Raw genomic sequence first — 21261 nt, 5'->3', positions numbered from 1 at the left:
GCACAGAAGAATATGTTGAACCAATAGGAATTCGAAAGATAGAACGGCCAAAAATGTTTTGTGTGTTCTGTCTTTGAAAACCTGTTGAATGTCTCACCTGCCTGTCACACTGTTGACACCTCCTTAGTAATAGTCCCCCGCGAGTAAGATGCCGAGATTGGACAATACGAGACAATTACAGAACGGTTATGTTTCCTGGGACAACACGGTAACCCTTTTTCATCCTGAATAATTAGCTAACACAGACGTACGACTCTCCAGCTGGGATAGAACTACAAGTCCCAGAATACCCTTCCAACCTTCAACCTGCAAGAACCTTGCATACATTTTGTTGTTATATATTCTGGCAAATCACTTACTCCACTCAAACCTGCCACAAATTAGCGTCACCTCTTCCGATGTGTTATATGTGAAATTGTCTCATATCCACTTGGCCACACGTCAGTTCCCTACACACAGGATGGGTGAGTTACACACACATTACATTACACACACATGCCTACTACTTGGATATGGCAAAAGAGTTACACAATATTGCAGAAAACACTTTAAACGACTGTACATCCAATGTTACAATCCACAATCGTGTCAATAACAATGACATCATTAGATGTTAAGCTTCTCAGCCAGGATTTTCCATGACTGCAGTAAACAACAGTGCTGTGTGGATCTCCCATTATACCATTAAATTGTAAGCTCTTGGGGACAAAGTCTCTTATAAAACCACTAGATTGTAAGTTTCTGGGGACAGTTTCTCCATGACACTACTAGATTGTAAGCCTGTTTTTGACAATGTTTCGCAATATACCATCATCATCATCATTTATTTATATAGCGCCAGCAAATTCCGTAGCGCTTTACAATTGGGAACAAACATTAATAAGACAATACTGGGTAATACATACAGACAGAGAGGTAAGAGGGCCCTGCTCGCAAGCTTACAATCTATGGGACAATGGGAGTTTGAAACACAAGGGCATGTGCTACATCATATTGCACAATGGACCAGTTAGAATGCAAAGGTAAAAGTATTGAGTTGGCTGTATGCTCAGTCACACAACTATGTTGGTCAGAGGGTTGTTGTCTTGTGTTAGCTATGTAGAGGGCAGTAATAGGGTAACCTAGTAAGATTAAGATTGTGGTTGAGGAATATTATAAGCTTCCCTGAAGAGATGGATTTTCAGAGAACGCTTGAAGACTAGAGGAAAGTCTTATTGTGCGAGGGAGGGAATTCTACAAAGTGGGTGCAACCCGAAAAAAAGTCCTGTAACCGGGAATGGGAGGATGCAATGAGTGGAAGAGAGATGCAGATCTTGTGCAGAGCGGAGGTGTCGAGTTGGGAGATATTTGGAGACAAGTGAGGAGATGTATGTAGGTGCAATTTTGTTAATGGCCTTGTATGTTAGCAGAAGAATTTTATATTGGATTCGTTGAAATACAGGCAACCAATGTAGAGACTGACGGAGTGCCGCTAGATTGTAAGCTCCTGAGGACAGAACATGTCAGTATACTACTAGATTGTAAACTCTGTAGGGTTACAGCTCCCGTAATACCACTAAATTGTGTCTCATTTGGACCATGGTCTTCTATTATATCACTGTACACTACTTGGAGTACATAACTTCATTAGATCATAAGCTCTTTGGGACAGGGTCTTACACTTTATGCATATGTTCTAAATTTTATTCTGCATTGGTTTACTGTGTACCGCTAGCAGATCCCATAAACTTTCACACAATCTATAATGTAATGATCTATGCTACCATATGCAATACTATATACTAAACTGGAATACCACAATCTTGTATTACCCAATACTGCTTATATATGTCCCCATGTCATTTCTGTTATATAGTAATCCATACTGTAATGACCGGTTCTGTGTCTGATAATACCAATGCACACTGCTGACAAACACTCAGCCTTCTCCCATAGTAACGTAGCTGTCTTCATACATTGTAATTGGTGAAACCCTCCCTGGTCTGAAGTCTGTAACTGTGTGTTTCTAAGACAGACAGAGACTGAGACAATAGCTCTGAATTCCTAGTAAATTGCAGCATTTTCGGAGGGAAAATAAACTCAGTGGTTTAAATTTGTACAATAAATAAATACATTTTTTTCAGCAAGTAAATATTGTTAGTCCTGTCTTATGTAATTGCTCTTCAACAGAATGTTTTTCATACAAGCAAATTCTGTTTGTTTTTCTCCAAAGTCCATAAACCCAATCTTCCCTATACGCCAGGAAAAAGAGACTCGAGCAAAGGATAGGGATATAACAAGTGGTGGTCACTTAGGACACACAAGAGACAGAGCACTAGAGAGATGGACTAGTCTAGGAATACGAGTGGTGGACAGTGAGGTTACACAAGAGACAGAGCACTAGAGAGATGGACTAGTCTAGGTATATAATGAGTGGTGGTCACTGAGGACAGACAAGAGACAGAGCACTAAAGAGATGGACTAGTCTAGGAATAAGAGTGGTGGACACTGAGGTTGCACAAGAGACAGAGCACTAAAGAGAGATGTATTAGACTACGGGTATAACGAGTGGTGGACACTGAGGACGCACAAGAGACAGAGCACTAGAGAGATGGATTAGGCTACTGGTATAACGAGTGGTGGTCAATGAGGACGCGCAAGAGACAGAGCACTAAAGAGATGGACTAGTCTAGGAATAAGAGTGGTGGACACTGAGGTTGCACAAGAGACAGAGCACTAGAGAGAGATGTATTAGACTACGGGTATAACGAGTGGTGGACACTGAGGACACACAAGAGACAGAGCACTAGAGAGAGATGGACTAGTCTATGGGTATAACGAGTGGCGGTCACTGAGGACACACAAGAGACAAAGCACTAGAGAGATGGACTAGTCTAGGGATATAACGAGTGGTGGACACTGAGGTGACATAGCACTAGAGAGAGATGGAGTAGTCTAGGGATATAACAAGTGGTGGACACTGAGGTCACACAAGAGACAGAGCACTAGAGAGATGGACTAGGCTAGGGATACAACGAGTGGTGGACACTGAGGATGCACAAGAGACAGAGCACTAGAGAGATGGATTAGGCTATGGGTATAACGAGTGGTGGTCAATGAGGACGCACAAGAGACATAGCACTAGAGAGATGGACTAGTCTAGGTATATAATGAGTGGTGGTCACTGAGGACAGACAAGAGACAGAGCACTAAAGAGATGGACTAGTCTAGGGATATAACAAGTGGTGGTCACTGAGGACACACAAGAGACAGAGCACTAGAGAGAGATGGACTAGTCTAGGGATACAACGAGTGGTGGTCACTGAGGACACACAAGAGACAGAGCACTAGAGAGATGGACTAGTCTAGGGATATAACGAGTGGTGGTCACTGAGGACACACAAGAGACAGAGCACTAGAGAGATGGACTAGTCTAGGAATACGAGTGGTGGACAGTGAGGTTACACAAGAGACAGAGCACTAGAGAGATGGACTAGTCTAGGTATATAATGAGTGGTGGTCACTGAGGACAGACAAGAGACAGAGCACTAAAGAGATGGACTAGTCTAGGAATAAGAGTGGTGGACACTGAGGTTGCACAAGAGACAGAGCACTAAAGAGAGATGTATTAGACTACGGGTATAACGAGTGGTGGACACTGAGGACGCACAAGAGACAGAGCACTAGAGAGATGGATTAGGCTACTGGTATAACGAGTGGTGGTCAATGAGGACGCGCAAGAGACAGAGCACTAAAGAGATGGACTAGTCTAGGAATAAGAGTGGTGGACACTGAGGTTGCACAAGAGACAGAGCACTAGAGAGAGATGTATTAGACTACGGGTATAACGAGTGGTGGACACTGAGGACACACAAGAGACAGAGCACTAGAGAGAGATGGACTAGTCTATGGGTATAACGAGTGGCGGTCACTGAGGACACACAAGAGACAAAGCACTAGAGAGATGGACTAGTCTAGGGATATAACGAGTGGTGGACACTGAGGTGACATAGCACTAGAGAGAGATGGAGTAGTCTAGGGATATAACAAGTGGTGGACACTGAGGTCACACAAGAGACAGAGCACTAGAGAGATGGACTAGGCTAGGGATACAACGAGTGGTGGACACTGAGGATGCACAAGAGACAGAGCACTAGAGAGATGGATTAGGCTATGGGTATAACGAGTGGTGGTCAATGAGGACGCACAAGAGACATAGCACTAGAGAGATGGACTAGTCTAGGTATATAATGAGTGGTGGTCACTGAGGACAGACAAGAGACAGAGCACTAAAGAGATGGACTAGTCTAGGGATATAACAAGTGGTGGTCACTGAGGACACACAAGAGACAGAGCACTAGAGAGAGATGGACTAGTCTAGGGATACAACGAGTGGTGGTCACTGAGGACACACAAGAGACAGAGCACTAGAGAGATGGACTAGTCTAGGGATATAACGAGTGGTGGTCACTGAGGACACACAAGAGACAGAGCACTAGAGAGATGGATTAGGCTACGGGTATAACAAGTGATGGACACTGAGGTCACACAAGAGACATAGCACTAGAGAGAGATGGACTAGTCTATGGGTATAACAAGTGGTGGACACTGAGGTCACACAAGAGACAGAGCACTAGAGAGATGGACTAGTCTAGGGATATAACAAGTGGTGGTCACTGAGGACACACAAGAGACATAGCACTAGAGAGAGATGGAGTAGTCTAGGGATATAACAAGTGATGGACACTGAGGATGCACAAGAGACAGAGCACTAGAGAGATGGACTAGTCTAGGTATATAATGAGTGGTGGACACTGAGGTCACACAAGAGACAGAGCACTAAAGAGATGGACTAGTCTAGGGATATAACAAGTGGTGGTCACTGAGGACACACAAGAGACAGAGCACTAGAGAGATGGACTAGGCTAGGGATACAACGAGTGGTGGTCACTGAGGACACACAAGAGACAGAGCACTAGAGAGATGGATTAGGCTACGGGTATAACAAGTGATGGACACTGAGGTCACACAAGAGACATAGCACTAGAGAGAGATGGACTAGTCTATGGGTATAACAAGTGGTGGACACTGAGGACACACAAGAGACAGAGCACTAGAGAGATGGATTAGTCTATGGGTATAACGAGTGGTGGTCACTGAGGACACACAAGAGACAGAGCACTAGAGAGATGGATTAGTCTATGGGTATAACGAGTGGTGGTCACTGAGGACACACAAGAGACAGAGCACTAGAGAGATGGAGTAGTCTAGGTATATAATGAGTGGTGGTCACTGAGGACACACAAGAGACAGAGCACTAGAGAGATGGACTAGTCTAGGTATATAACAAGTGGTGGTCACTGAGGACACACAAGAGACAGAGCACTAGAGAGATGGACTAGTCTATGGGTATAACGAGTGGTGGACACTGAGGACACACAAGAGACAGAGCACTAGAGAGATGGATTAGTCTATGGGTATAATGAGTGGTGGTCACTGAGGACACACAAGAGACAGAGCACTAGAGAGATGGATTAGTCTATGGGTATAACGAGTGGTGGACACTGAGGATGCACAAGAGACAGAGCACTAGAGAGATGGAGTAGTCTAGGTATATAATGAGTGGTGGTCACTGAGGACACACAAGAGACAGAGCACTAGAGAGATGGACTAGTCTAGGGATATAACAAGTGGTGGACACTGAGGTCACACAAGAGACAGAGCACTAGAGAGATGGACTAGTCTAGGTATATAATGAGTGGTGGTCACTGAGGACACACAAGAGACAGAGCACTAGAGAGATGGACTAGGCTAGGGATACAACAAGTGGTGGACACTGAGGTCACACAAGAGACAGAGCACTAAAGAGATGGACTAGTCTATGGGTATAATGAGTGGTGGACACTGAGGTCACACAAGAGACAGAGCACTAGAGAGAGATGGACTAGTCTAGGGATACAACAAATGGTGGACACTCAAGAAGTGTAGAAGACAAATCACTAGAAAGAGATGGATTTGACTGGAGATTTTATGACACTGAGACCATGCAGGACACACATAGATGGAGGGAACAAAGGAGAAGACCGTTAAAATTCCGAATGGCGGATATGAGGTTATGAAGGACACACGTCATCAGAGAGAAATGGAGAAGACGGACAGTACCACTGCTTGCAGTGACCGAGGTCACACAAAAGTCACATTACTAGGTAAGAATGGTGATATAAAGAGTGACGGACACTGAGATCATACAGTAGACAAAACACTTAGGAGAATGTAGGAGTCCTGTTGTCATGACTTAACCGGTTAGCCGGATCCCCTAGACCAGGGGTAGGCAACCTGGGGCTCTCCAGGTGTTTGTGAAACTACAAGTCCCAGCATGCTTTGCTAGTAGATAACCAGCAGATAGGTGGCACGGCATGCTGGGATTTGTAGTTTCACAACACCTGGAAAGCCGCAGGTTGCCTACCCCTGCCCTAGACCTACCCGCCTGTACTTAGTAAATGACCCTCTATATCTGGGGGATTAAAAGACAATTATTGAATAAATCGCTTTCAAGCAAGATAAAAACAGAAAGCAATGAGAGAACACACAAACACAAACAATTCAGGGTTTTAAAGGGAGAGAAAAACATTGGCTGAAACAGTTACTCGGATGTGTTCAACTTTGTACAAAGAACTTATGCTCAAACCGGCGGTTCTGTAGGAATCCACCGCAGATCTCTTCAGTTTTCTTCTATTCACGAGAAAGATGAGGGACAGGCGGATGGAGTGTAGCTGTACTAAGCTGGGGGGGGGGGGGGGGCGAATCAGAGTAACGCAGACATACATTAAAACAGCTGTGTCAGAATTTGGCTACTTGCCTCAATCATTTTTTTTTTCTGCTGCCTTCTGAACTTCATAAAATATCCCAGGATGGTTGCCAACTTAACCCTTTCCGCGCCTAACAATTTCCTTTACAAGTTTTTTGGGGGTTTTTTTGTGCTCTTTGTGTAACTTTTTTTTTTTTTTTTTTTTTAAGAAAAGGAGGAGGATATTAATCATAATTTATGATTCTGTGTAAAACAAACAAACAAAAAAATAGGCTGTGCTTCCCTAACTGCGTCTGAGCTGCGATTCTGTTAGAGGGGAAAAAAAAAAGGAGAGTCAGCCAATCTGCATGGCTCAGACAGCTGTTAAATACAGCACGCTGCTAAATGATCAGTCAGTTTGGAGAACAAGAGAGAAGAGGAGGCACAAAGCACAGAGAGAGAGAGAGAGAACTTGTTACAAAGAGACAGCCAAAGAGGACTTCAAATATTTTCCAACGATACTTTCAAGAAAAATTAATTCACAAATCAAGAGGTTATCTTATTTATTCCACTTTGGATTCAATTGCCAGATTCTTTTTTTTTTTTTCTTTTTTCTGGCTTTTGTAAGTTCCAACTTTAACGGCAAGAACATCAAGCATTCCAGGGAATCAGTAAAACATTGTTTCTAAGAAAGAGAGAAAAGGATAAGAGAAGACTGTCCGCAAATCTGCTGTTTCCAAGACTGGGAAGATGGATGTTCCAGCAACTGATTAAGGCTTTGGAACTTTGGGAGAAAGCATTCAAGACCCGACTTCTCAACCTCCTAAGAAAACAAAGTTATCTACTTAATTTTAAGAACCTTAATTCGATTATATTTAAAAAAAAATTGATAGGTTTCATACTTAATTGTGTTTCTACATCCGCACTTGGGACTTGAGAAGATTCTTATCTGTAGGACATTTGGTAGGTCCTCGGTGTGAAGATGACTTGCACTACAATGAGACTGTGCATCAGTGTTGTTATTGCCACTTGGGTACACGTGGTACTTGCTCTTGGAGAAAGATCTCAAGCCGGTTACAAGGAGGAAATTGTGTTTCCGGAAAGACTCAACTCAAGCTTCCGTCAAGAACAGCCGGGCTGGCCTGAAAATGGTTATGAGGTGTCCTCTGAAAGCCACCTAATTTTCCGTCTTCGCGCTTTTGGAGAAGAATTGGTTCTTGATTTGGAGAGGGATCCAAGCTTCCTCTCGGAGGACTTGACCGTGCAGTACGTGGGCAGAAACGGACAGTCGGATGCCAACGGCCTTTCGGAATCTGGCAGCTACTTCACGGGAACTGTGAATTCCGACCCGGAATCTATCGCCGCGGTTAACTATAACAGTGCATCTCTCTTGGGGGTGCTCCAGTTCAGGGGGACAGAATATCACATTCAGCCGTTGGAAGGTGGAGGACAAAACAGCGTTGAGGGTGTTGGGGCGCACGTCATCCGCAGGAAGGTGCCGGAGAAAAGCCATGGACCTATGTGCAATGTGGGGCCTCAAGTTTCCATGAAAGTGACAGGAGAAGGCGATGACAGCAACAATTATGGAGAACACAAGGCAACCTCGTCGAAAAGATCTAAGGTAAGACCGTGTGCATGGTTCGAAAAACGTTTATCATTGAACTATAAAGTTGATTTTTAAATCAAAAGTATCGAGTGTTGAAAAATAAATTACTTAAAAGCATTAAATACATGTTTTTCACTGATAACACCTCCAGATATTGCTGAGCCTACACATATCAGGAACAGTAACTTACGCTAAACACTATCTCATTGGACAGGGTAGAATTTGGCACTGTTTTGGAAATCCTGCCAAAATCTAGTCTAGTAGTATGATCACAATCAGACCGGGCACTGTCTGTAATGTACCTAGCAGGACATGGAAAAGCAGGGGGTAGGTTGGGGCAAGAGAGAAATAATTCAGCCCTGCATTGACATCCCCAATTCTTCTAGCACCCCTGGCAGCTGACCCGTAGTTCAATCTTACTTTGCTGCAATTTGTCTCCTATTCCCAGACATCCTGGCAAAGTTACGGCAACAACCATGTCCTTCGTGCAAGTTAAAATCAAACCTGTTTTGCCATATAGAAAACTTTTGGAGAATTGACATTCCATCGTTGCAATGTACAGTTGTTTGCATAGCATATGAACATGCTATACCATTTTTGTGCTTGTGAAACATTACACTCTACAGTCATTGAAGTGTCTGAAGCAAGTTCTCTCCCTTAGAGTCGTGACCTGCAGACATCTCTCCACTTGGTACTCTAGGGGAGGAGCAAGGAGGGACCGGTGGGCTGGGCACTGTAGTCAAAGAGACGTCTCGATTGTCCATTTAAATCATGTTTGTACTGTGCAAATATGGCTCCACATACACTGGTGCACACTACAGAGATTTTCTCCCTATGCAATATCGCTAACGATTTTACCAAAAGTCCCGATCAGCATGCCGATTCAAGTGTACACACATTTTACAAGCTTTAACGTCAGATCTGTGCTCTTCAGCTGTCATAACCATCGGCTGAAAAGATGGCGACTCTGCACACTCTATGGAGGTCTGCCTACACTGCTGGTCGTGAGGGTGTACACGCCGCAGAATTTGCCCAGCGTTGTTCCATCATTTATAGAGACTTTTAGGGCTAGATTTACTAAGCTGCGGGTTTGAGAAAGTGGGGATGTTGCCTATGGCAACCAATCAGATTTCAGCTGTCATTTTGTAGAAGGTACTAAATAAATGAAAGCTAGAATCTGATTGGTTGCTATAGGCAACATCCCCACTTTTTCAAACCCGCAGCTTAGTAAATCTAGCCCTTAGTCCGGTTATAAAATCCAATCAAACGATGGTATGATAAAACAGGATTGTGCGGACATACACACTAACGCCATATCGTTTATCGTGTGATTGGCAAACAGGTGAAAAACCTGTAGTGTGTACCCAGATTAAGCAATGGGATTATGGGCAAGTGGTAACTGTCCTTAGCCACACACCAGCTGAGGTTTTGTTGGGTTCTACACATAGGAAGCACAGACAATAAAATAATCTCTGCTCTCCGTGGCTCAAACTACTCTATTAGAGCATATAGTGCTTGGTGCCAAGATGTGGTTTTTAACTTATTAAGATAATTATTACTTAATAACTAGACAAAGGAGATGAGAACATTCAAGACCGTTGGGGCATCAATGGGGCTCTTGTCTACTGAAAGAGCTCAGTTATGGAGAGACCCCTTCAAGCAGGTGGTTTATAGCTGTCTTTGAAGTCAGTTTATTCCTTTAATTATTGTTTGTTGGAGAGTGTCCAGTGCAATGTTGGGGCTTTATGGTTGCAGGAGGCAGAGTCTGCAAACTCTGGTTCATTGTCTGGAGAGAAGATTGTAGAGGGGGTATCAAGGAGAAGATCTGGATTCTATTCCTGGCTCTCCAAACTTGGTCGTTATCTAAACATTACCATCTGATAACAAATCTCCCAAAACAGGGAATAACTGAGGTCCAAACACAATGGTCCAGGTGGGTTAAGAAGCAGCACAGAGAAGAATCTCACATTCTGGCTCTGTTTCTCGCTCTGGTTATTAGAGTGTTTTAAGTTACATATATCTAATGCTAAATAAACTTATAAACCCTTCTGATCCTTGCCTCAACCTGTTCCGCATTCCTCCCCAAGTTCCTAAGGACAGATGCAGAGTGCTTTTTGCTTTGAACATCGTAAGCGAATCTTTCAATACAATATCAGTCGGGCTGGCTGCTATTCCCAGCTCTGACAAGGGGGCGGTGGACGCCTGCCATATTCGGTCACTCTTTGTTTGGTGTTGGATCCGCAGCGCTCTTTCTTTGCCAGCCTGACGGCGGCTCGGTGCCACGGCAAACGTCCCAGTTAAGCTTGTACAGGTGTATTTGTTATTAAATTAGGACCGAGAGATAAGAGGTTTGGGCTGAGAAGTGTAATAAAAAGTTCTTGGCCGGTCTTACGGAGCGATTCATCAACTGGCGCTCCCCAGTGCTCCATATCTTAAAAGTAATCTTGTCAGCCATGGCTACCAACATATCATTGCATGCCATACGGTCTAGGCGGACCTAGAAGATCTACAATCCTTTTGCTGTCATGTTTACTGCGCTCGAATATAGCGAACCTTTGAAATATTCTGCTTCAATGGGGGGAATTCAATTGGCCGCATTCCTGTAAAATGTCACATGGCCTGCGCACTACTACCGACGTTACGGTAATAGTGAAGGTAATTATAAAACGTGTATAGTGTGTACACAAGAATCGACCAGGACTTTTTCTTTTCAGTCGTTGGTACAATTGTAGAGAACACATTGGTCGCAAAATTCTGCAGTGTGTACCCAAGCCATAGGGACATTTACAGTCTTTGAAACCTGGAATTAATCCCTGAAAAGGAGGGACAGTTGGAAACTATGCAGGAACTTATTGAAGAGTACAGCAAAACGTCAGATTCCGTTTCTACTGCTTAAGCCTCCCTAAGTGAGAACATATTTCTATAATGTCCATTGAAAATACCAGCGAATACATTCATGGGCCTCAAATCCCACCACAAAATACCAGGGGGGGGGGGGGGGGGGTTGAGACTTTATTGTGTCATCATTTCTCAGGATCATATCCCTAAAAATATTGATATTTGTAGCGGTAGACCTGATTTTTACCATATAATGTACAGGGAGACAATCAGGGGGAAGTTATTTTGATTATCGATAGTGGGGGCAGGGCAATCAGTGGTTCTCTAGCTGTTTCTGGTGGTAACGTTTACATTACTTGGTTATTTTCAATTATTTTTCATGTACGGTGGCTTAGTGGTTAGCACTTCTGCCTTACAGTACTGGGGTCATGAGTTCAATTCCCGACCATGGCCTTATCTGTGTGGAGTTTGTATGTTCTCCTTGTGTTTGCGTGGGTTTCCTCCGGGTGCTCCGGTTTCCTCCCACACTCCAAACACATACAAGTAGGTTAATTGGCTGCTATCAAATTGACCCTAGTCTGTGTGTGTTAGGGAATTTAGACTGTAAGCTCCAATGGAGCAGGGACTGATGTGAATGAGTTCTCTGTACAGCGCTGCGGAATTAGTGGCGCTATATAAATAGATGATGATGATGATGATGATGATGCAGACATCAATGGGCAGGGTGCCTCAACAAAAGTAATGGGCAGCCAGATACACTTCAAGGGTTGCATGGTTCGGCCCTCTAATCATCAAACGGGCCGCACACTGCGCTTAATCTCCGTAATAAGTTAAATCAATACATTAAATCAGTGATGGGCAACTCTGTCTTCTTGGAGGACCATATCCAACCTTCCAAAAGGCCACACCGAGGAAGGCGGGAGAGCTCACTGCTCTCCCTCCTCCTCCTCCGTTACGCAGCGTGATCTCCCTTCGTCATGTGAGGTCACGTGACCCGGAAGTCGTCTGCCCATGGCCTGACGTATTCTCTGCTAAAGCAGGGAATAAGATCGGGGGTTAGTCGGCTGGTGGGCTGCAGGTGAAGGCAGGCATTGTAAGCAAGTGTTACAAGCTACAATATATAAATCTGACAATACAGCAGGGGGCCACTTCTGAAGGCTATAAGGGCCACCTCTTGACTGTCACTGGTCAACACACACTGACAACAAGGAAAATGGCGGCTCCCTCTAATCTTATATCTCGTCTAGATTTGAGCTAATGTTTTGGGTTTTTTTTTAAGAAATGCAGCGTGCCCATAGCAGTTATTGGGAAAACTACACTTTTCCCAAATATAAACGATCCCGACTGAGGATTCGGGCTGCAATATCCTCTCGCTTGTACTCTCCTGTACTAATATCATTTTCTGCTGGTGTTTCTCCGTAATCTGGAAACAGATTAAGAAAAAGATGGGAGAAGCCCTCTGAGATTTGTGCAGACGGAAGCCTACGGGTAACGAGCGGAAGGTGACTGGTAGATATTTCACTCCAGCGAGGAAGGAACTAGTCAATAAAAGTAGGCTCTTGACTTGATCCATTGATGTCTCCCACTGGTTTCTGTCTGAGCTTACTGTGGGGGCTGAGAGAAGATGGAAAACTGACATTATTTTGAGGAGACTTGGCTTGTCTGGTCGTGAGCCAAAGAATGCAAGGTTACGTTGGTTAATGTCTTCACCACAAACCTATTTTCCTACAATCATCTGTTTTCCAACGGGGTTGCTACCAAGAAGTTTTTCCATCTAACCCAGATATACGAGTAAAAACGGAAACCGTATTCCAAACACAGACCATCAAGTAGGTATTTTCCTTCTACCAATCGCTATTACATCTTAACGTCTCGTTTCTCCGCTCAGCGGTGAAACGTATGCACCATGCACTTTTTAAGCAGTTATGGGAATAATTCACATCAATTAAAACAGCTCCCTCCAAAATAATCTGCTTTACCAATTTGAATCACAGCATGAAAAGCGAAGAGTTCACTGATTAACATTGCACTGAACCACGGCAACCAATTAGCAATCAGCTTTCATCCATCTGGTACAAGTTAGACAATGAAAGCAATTGGCCGATTGAGGTTCCTACCGCACACATGGTTTAAAGTTAACAGTGTGACTAACGAGAGGAGATTTAAGCTTATTGTAGCTATACTGGTGTTGGAACTAAAGAACTATAAACCTATTAACATAGTATTTAGAGATTTGAGCTTGATATTACGGCCTATAGACATCCAAGTCGATTCCAGTGCCTCACAGCAAAGCAGACATGACCTCTTGGCAGTCCACTTCCTATTGGTCACTGTCAGAGGCCAATCAGAATGCTGTGTTTTGAAGGTAATAATACAATTCTAAAGCTTTGAAAAAGTACGACCTGCCAAATTTGGCATTCGCAAACACATCCAATATTTTATTTTTACAGTACTGTAGATCGGTTTTCGGTTTTGCTCACATTTTATAGGGATTCATAAAACAGCAAGAAAAAAAAAAGTTGTGATTTTTTTTTTCCTTCTTTGCTTTAGTTCTGTTTCCTAGAAATGTGATACTTGGAAAAATGTGCCTGGATCAGAGACTAGTTCCTTTCTCCCTATCGTGCCCGTAAAAGCAGAACAGCACAGTCCGACCCCGCCTGTAGCTCGGCAAGATTTGGCAGCCCGACGATGAGATCTGATACACTAACAATGTTGTATTTGTTGTTTGACTCCCAACAAGCGGACAATATGAAAGAGAGCTCGTGGCTCTCCTGGAGCCGAGGCAACAACGTCGTAGACCAGATGCCTAGATCTGTACTGGAGCCAAGTTACCTGTCTCGCTCCCGATTAGGCGTACCGCCTCCTGCCTGCCATCGTTCGAGGCTGTTTTTTTAGAGTCTCTGGAGAAGAATTGGTTACTCCTACGGGTCCTGTATCCACACAATGGTAGAGTGTCCTCTTGTACTGGCACGGTAGAAAAGCAAAGCATAGACAACCTTGTGTGGACCCTTGCCAGGTATCACTCAAGGGGACCAAACACGAGGCTCCAACGTACGGTTCCTTACTCCCCCCCCCCTCCATCACAGACAATGAATGAATGAGTGTTCTCTTTGTAGGTCTTGTAGGGATAGGGTTACAGCACAAAGCTGAATAGGTGAACAGCGTCCAGGTCATTCAACCGTAAAATCTTGTGATGAACGACAATGCGTTGTGGCTGGGACAGGGATACTTCAGGAAATGAAAGGGGGACAGGGAGGAAATAAGACTTTTGTCTGTGTAACTAGACCGTACAGATAACATCTCCAGCTAGGCCACTCAATGGTTTTTCGCTTAAGACAACAAAACCCATATTCTATATTTTATGGTGCACTCTATATGGAATCTCTGGTTTCTCCCAAGCTTGAAAGGGCTGACTAATAATTTCATGTCATGGCAAACAACACATTTCTATCTGAGAAATATCCTTACAAGTTGAAGGCAACTGACGTCCTAAAGAGTCCAACCTTTTTTTCCTAGGATTGCACAGGACAATTTACAAAGTACGGACCGTTCCCATCATTTGTCCGTTCCCCTGTTATCACACACACACACACACATGTGGTAATACCTATTACGCACTATTTATGTAATACACAGCAAGGACATCCCATTAATACAGGATTTGCGCAAGCCTTTGGAGATCCAAACATAGCAAGCATCCGTCGGAAGACTTTCCAGAAACCTGTCATCGTAAAAAAAAAAATGGGGGTCCGCGCTCAATGTTTGGGTATTTGCAGAGACAACTTATGCAAGTGAGAAGTTCGTCAGGAACACATCAGCAGTGACGTAATCCTTATATACAAAGTTGTAAAAGCCAAACTTAAATCCTCGACCCCCCTCTCTCCCCTCCCCTCTCCAAGTTCTTGGGATTCAGACATTTCCAAATGCATAACTCATCCATGCAGCATTGCAACACTTTGTTCCTATACTCTGCTGTCTAAATATCTGTCTAATCTCCAGTCCTCTCCTTCCAGTAACTCTTTCTTTGCTGGAAAATCCATGACTTGCTCTCTCCCCTTTTTAAGTGTGAAATCTTTACACCGTGCAGATGCTTCTCCTCTTTTTGCACTAATATGGAAGGAACGAACCTGATCCAGCATTTTGATTTGTTTAAACCAGTCGACTAAACAAGAAACCTCCTCGGTCCTCTGTCTCGTGACGCTGCGCCTTTAAAAGTGACACAATCATAGACGAGGGTCTTCGCCAGGATCTGGTGATATATCAGACGAATAGAGTCATCAGTGGCTCAAGGACAGATTCACTACAGATGTAACGCATAAATATTCTGAAGGGCCCTACGACAAGAGCCTACGTAGGCCAGTCATTGGTTGGAGTGATGGATTGCTAATAGTGCGGGACACACTGCTGTGGAAAATATTCAGATAGATTACATCTTCCAAGGGAATGCCAATGCAAGGCTCTACTGTCTTTCAATTACGTTCATCGGCTAATCATTCAGCATTAAGTGTCTATAGGGCTATGCCATCTGATCCTGCTCATATTACTATATGTTTACTATTTTTAAGATTGAGATCAAAAGTGGGGGATGTTGGTTGAACAACGGGTTGGGTGAAATAATCATACATACCCCAATCAGTTTGTATACTAATCGCTATGTACCTTTTGATTGTATTGTTACTTCACGAAATGACGTTACCTTCTTTCATCTCCTACAGCGTTTTGCATCTGTCCCTCGTTACGTCCAGACACTGGTGGTTGCAGATGAGACGATGGCGACCTTCCACGGAGCAGGACTCAAGCGCTACCTGTTGACGGTCATGGCGGCCTCGGCCAAGTTCTTTCGCCACCCAAGCCTGAAGAACCCGGTGAATGTGGTGGTGACGCGACTTGTGGTTATAGGCCAGGCAGACAAATCCCACACTTACGCGGGGCTGAAGATGACCACCAACGCCGCCGAGATGCTGAGGAACTTCTGCGAGTGGCAGAAAGGCCTGAACAAGCCCAATGACGACTCTGAACATTTCGACACGGCCATTCTCTTTACCAGACAGGTGAGTGGCCACTCGCACTCCCAAGATTTGTAGCAGTCCTTCTGAGCGGCTGTTGGCTGCATGTGAAGGGCATAAACTTACGTATATTTACCACATAAACGTATTTTCTTGACAGAACCTCTGTGGAGTCTCCACCTGCGACACTCTGGGAATGGCCGATGTTGGCACAGTTTGTGATCCATCGCGCAGTTGTTCCATTGTAGAAGATGACGGCCTGCAGTCTGCCTTTACCGCCGCTCATGAGCTTGGTAAGACAAGAGTGACTGATCGCAAAATAGGACTGACTTGTTATTATCTATGGCCAATGTCGTATATAACTCGAGCTGTTGATGGCACAAATGTATCTACTCAGGCTACACTGGTGCTCGTTGTAATTGATTATCTCTTGTTGGCTCGCTGTAGGCCACGTTTTCAATATGCTTCATGACAACTCCAAACCCTGTGTGGACCTCAACCGCCCAGCAAGCAATACCCGACACATGATGGCACCGGTCATGTCATACGTAGATCCGGAGGAGTTGTGGTCACCCTGCAGTGCCAAATTTATCACAGACTTCTTGGACAACGGTCATGGTACGTCAACTTACAGACTATCCTCATCATTCTGTCTTTGGTTTCTTCCATCTGTGCTCAAATTGAATTTTCAGAAAATTAGGACTGATTCTTTATCCGCTTTTCTAGGACCTCTCTAACATTAGCTCTCTCGAAAAGTCAAAGCAACCAGAAAATACATCGTTGACAATAATTTTCTTCCCTGTAGGTCACTGTCTTCTGGACAAGCCACGTGCTCCCCTCCGTCTCCCGGTTCCGTTCCCGGGTAACGATTATGACTCCGATCGCCAGTGCCAGCTGACGTTTGGTCCCGATTCTCGACACTGCCCCAACCTGCACACTCCCTGCTCGTCTCTGTGGTGTACGGGCAGGATCGATGGACATTTCATGTGCCAAACTAAGCACTTCCCTTGGGCGGACGGGACTCAATGCGGAGTGGGCAAGACTTGCATGAACGGGCGTTGTATCAGCAGAGTGGAGATGAAAGCCTACAATGTGAGTACATTCTGCTGTGTATCCGAGAAGATCTCTAGATGGTCTACTGACCGTATGATGCATAGCGTATATATATATATTTATACAACATACTAGCAGTTCTCTGTGATGTTGACCCTACAGTAGATTATTTTATTTAAGTTGGGTGAATCAATGATCTTTTAGCTACCCTATTTAGCATATATAACTCAATGACCTAGCATAACCAAAAAAACCATCACTATGTTTATTTGCCAGCATAGGTTTGGAGTGTTTTTTTATGTTACAAGATAGCAGTTTTTTGGAATATTTTCTCTATTTTTCATTCCAGACACCGGTGAACGGAGGATGGGGATCATGGGGGCCGTACGGAGAATGTTCTCGGACGTGTGGTGGTGGAGTGCAGTTCTCTCACCGTGAATGCAACAAGCCTATCCCACGTAACGGTGGCAAGTACTGCGAGGGAAAGAGGACACAATACCGCTCATGTAACGCCCAGGAGTGCTCATCTGGCAACGGTGAGTAGGACGTTTCCTGTTTCACTCGTATGATATCCAAAGGCAATGGCTATAACTAAGCCTGTCCGACTCTGCCAAACTCTAACCTGAAAAAGTAACATAGTCCGTATAATAAAGTAATCTGAAGGTGGACGGTCCCTTTAAGTTGTGGCTTCATTGCTGTTCGTGAACCCTTATCGTAACTAAGACTTCTCCTTCCGTTACAATACAGCATTGACCTACAGAGAAGAGCAGTGTGCAGTGTACAACCACAGGACGGACCTCTTCAAGGGATTCCCGTCTCCCATGGATTGGGTGCCGCGTTACAATGGAATTGCTAAGAAGGACCAGTGCAAACTCACCTGCCAGTCCCGGCCATTAGGATACTACTACGTGCTGGAGTCAAGGGTGAGTGACGTAGAAATGCAGTTACTCTGGCACTGAGGATACAGTCCTTCTTGCTGTTGTTTTCCTTGCATCTGTTGCAAATTATAGAACACTGCGACTACTGTAGATAACGGCCGATAACTCACTAATGCTGGCACCTTTCCCTGTTACAGGTGGCAGATGGCACGCCGTGTACACCCGACGCCACCTCAGTGTGCGTCCAGGGACGCTGCGTTCACGCTGGATGTGACCGCGTTATAGGATCCAAGAAGAAATTTGATAAGTGCATGGTGTGCGGTGGGAATGGCTCTGCTTGTACGAAGACTTACGGAACCTTTGCAAAACCCCGGTGAGAACTAAGATTAAATTCTGAGTCTCTGCATGAGGCTTATACTTTAAATAAAAATATAAATATAAAAATAGCATATTATTTTGTACTTGTAAGTTTCTAAACTCCCGCTATGACACATGAGATTTTTGGGAGATGGTCTACAGACCTCCCACAACAAAGTTGTGAAGAGTAGAAAGTTGCAATATTCTAAACATTTTCCTCAATTTTCCATTTATATTCTCAGGTATGGATACAATGACGTGGTTATCATCCCAGCAGGCGCGACAAACATATTGATACGCCAGAACAGCGGTTCGTCAGCCACCAGCGACGGTGTCTACCTGGCTTTAAAACGGCAAGATGGGTCCTATGCCCTCAACGGTAATTACATCCTGGTGCCATCAGAAATAGACGTAAATATAGGAGGAGGTCTGACCGCGCGATACAGCGGGGCAACCAAAGCCATGGAGACAATAGTAGGACGGGGACCTCTGAAAGAGCCCTTGACTGTTCAGGCGTTAGTCGTTAGTGACCAGAGAGCCCCACGACTCAAGTACACCTTTTTCGTCCCAAAGCCGACCACACGCTCAGCCCATGCCAAAAAAACGGAAGAAGACTGGATGAAGCAGAAAGCACAGATCTTCGAAATTCTGAGGAGAATCAGAAACAACCACTAATGATCACCACTTAGACTGGGACACTGGTGAGAGGAGAGCACATTATAGCCTTATTATATTAGGCTGAAAATGAAGGTGTTTCAAAGACAATACATCTTAAGGCTACGTACAAATAAGGACTGGACGCAAGAACCTTGCTAAACGGTTCTCAAAAGTATCCAGATGTAATTTTATGGCAATTTGTGGACATCATCTCGTTGTCCATCATCAAGTTGGGCCATTTAACGTTCATGTCTATATTTGACTATTGGCTCAAAAAGCACATAACGATCACCATAAAAAAGACTGTTATAAATGGATGGTCAATGCTAGTACGGACGCCTCACTAGGAGAGCTTCACAACAAACTGGCAGACTTTTTGCATAGTTTGAAAGGAGCATTAGTGTAGACCAAATGGACCCTATTCCTGGATCAAACTAGACACTCCTAAGTCAAAAATGCAGTTGGCTGGTCCACCACTGACTTCATCCTCTTGGTCTTCTGGTTTTCTTTCGCTCCCCTGTGGACTTTAAATGACAAAGGGGACCACAAAGAATGTCTTCTCCAGTAGGACTTTGGTAGCTCATTAGAGGAGTTGATTCCTCGTGGACTGAAAGTAGGGTCTGGATACCCGAATTATTTAATATGAATATGAAATAAATATTTAGGATAAATATGTTGATACCAAATCCCCGAGTAACATCCTGAGAGTTCATGGAGCTATCCCCAAAATCACACCCCAGTTGAAGGAATATGTTGGTAGGTCACTGGATGGTGCTCGGGTTTTGTCAATAGCCTGGCGGGTGAGATTACCGGATCTGACGAACCCTTTGATCCACCGTCAATAAAGTCTGACAGTGTAAGCTCGGTAACCCAAGCCAGGGGCATGGTGTTGCTGACATACTATGTTAGTAAATTATATTATCAGAGACCATTAGTTTGTACATGTCCATTACGTCTCTCCAGTCGTAAGCTCTAGAGGTGCTAGAGAGGGTCCTCCCTATCACAAACCAATCTTGGTGCTGTAGAAACGATTGTCCTTTACAATATGCCAGGAGCATCGGCAACTAATCCCTGCAAGCTATGAAGAACCAGGTAGAATAATATACATAAATACAGGAGATATACAATAGAAGCCTGCTGCTAGGGACATATCAAGCCTTCAAATGGTGCTATTGATACACATTTCCACGCAGATTAACGATAACTAGTATGTATTTATGGTTGTTGATTCTATATTTATTCCTTTACTCCATTCTCAAGACTGGGGCATACAGGCTGGCCAGAAACGAGCGCACTTTTTTATTTAACGTTATGTCTTACACTACAAGAGGGGTGTGCGACGAACCCTACGGAAGACCACGCACTGAACTTGCTGTAAAGTTCGATCCCACCCAGTGTGCACCGATATTTGTTATCTATTTATGTATTTATGCATTCGTCAGCCTGTCTGTCTCACCTTTTGATGGAGTAACGGCTCTGGTAAACTGCGAAACACTAGCTCTATGTCCGGAGGTCAAATCAAACAAAAAAACTATAAGATATTATCAGTCGGGTTCTGTTATGGAGATTACAAAAGAGGCTCAGTAGGATTCAAGAACACAACAAAACCCCCCACTGTACTGCACTCTAAGGGGCCGCTTCAATTTGCCGTTGAACATAGCCTCGATGCGCCTACTCCCGGCTATTATGGTACGAAATTTCCGCTGGCTTTTCCGCGCACCTCTATTGGGCGCGAGATAAAACTAGCGGTAACTTCTGTAAAATCTCCTACGTGATGCGTCTCCGCGTCACGTCGTGCCGAATTGTATCTGCCCCTAAGAGGTCTGGGTGCATGGCTTGGTTCAGTGACCCACAATGCATTGCACTGCGAGCCATCTACAGATCCGGAACCTATGAACACAAGAGAGTAGAAGAACAAGCCATACACTGTCTCTAATCAGTATGGGGTAATCATACATCTGAAGTGTTATTTAAGTTACAGATTGCAATCCTATTATACTGTAATACCGGCATGTACAGACAGATCTGTTTCTAAAGCAGAACGTTAAACAATTTTCAACTTTGTAACCCATGAAACAAGTGATTATATTTCTACAGAAG

General features: G+C 44.2%; 1 protein-coding gene across 1 annotated transcript in view; it reads left to right on the top strand.

The window, feature by feature from the left end:
- Positions 1-7157: 7157 nt before the first annotated feature.
- The window catches only part of ADAMTS4 (ADAM metallopeptidase with thrombospondin type 1 motif 4), a 14578-nt gene continuing 474 nt past the window's right edge, over positions 7158-21261 (top strand). The window contains exons 1-9 of the mRNA XM_075193139.1: positions 7158-8387; positions 15926-16261; positions 16377-16509; positions 16664-16834; positions 17022-17308; positions 17619-17805; positions 18017-18192; positions 18345-18520; positions 18747-21261. The exon at positions 18747-21261 is cut by the window's right edge and continues 474 nt beyond it. Coding sequence (XP_075049240.1) covers positions 7749-8387; positions 15926-16261; positions 16377-16509; positions 16664-16834; positions 17022-17308; positions 17619-17805; positions 18017-18192; positions 18345-18520; positions 18747-19179 — 2538 coding nt within the window. The 5' untranslated portion in view covers positions 7158-7748 and the 3' untranslated portion in view covers positions 19180-21261. The remainder of the gene's footprint in view (positions 8388-15925; positions 16262-16376; positions 16510-16663; positions 16835-17021; positions 17309-17618; positions 17806-18016; positions 18193-18344; positions 18521-18746) is intronic.

The sequence above is a fragment of the Mixophyes fleayi genome, chromosome 12 (genome assembly GCF_038048845.1).
Source record: "Mixophyes fleayi isolate aMixFle1 chromosome 12, aMixFle1.hap1, whole genome shotgun sequence".
NCBI lineage: Eukaryota > Metazoa > Chordata > Amphibia > Anura > Limnodynastidae > Mixophyes > Mixophyes fleayi.
The sequence above is the reverse complement of the archived record's forward strand: the minus strand, read 5'-3'. Positions and strand labels throughout refer to the sequence as shown.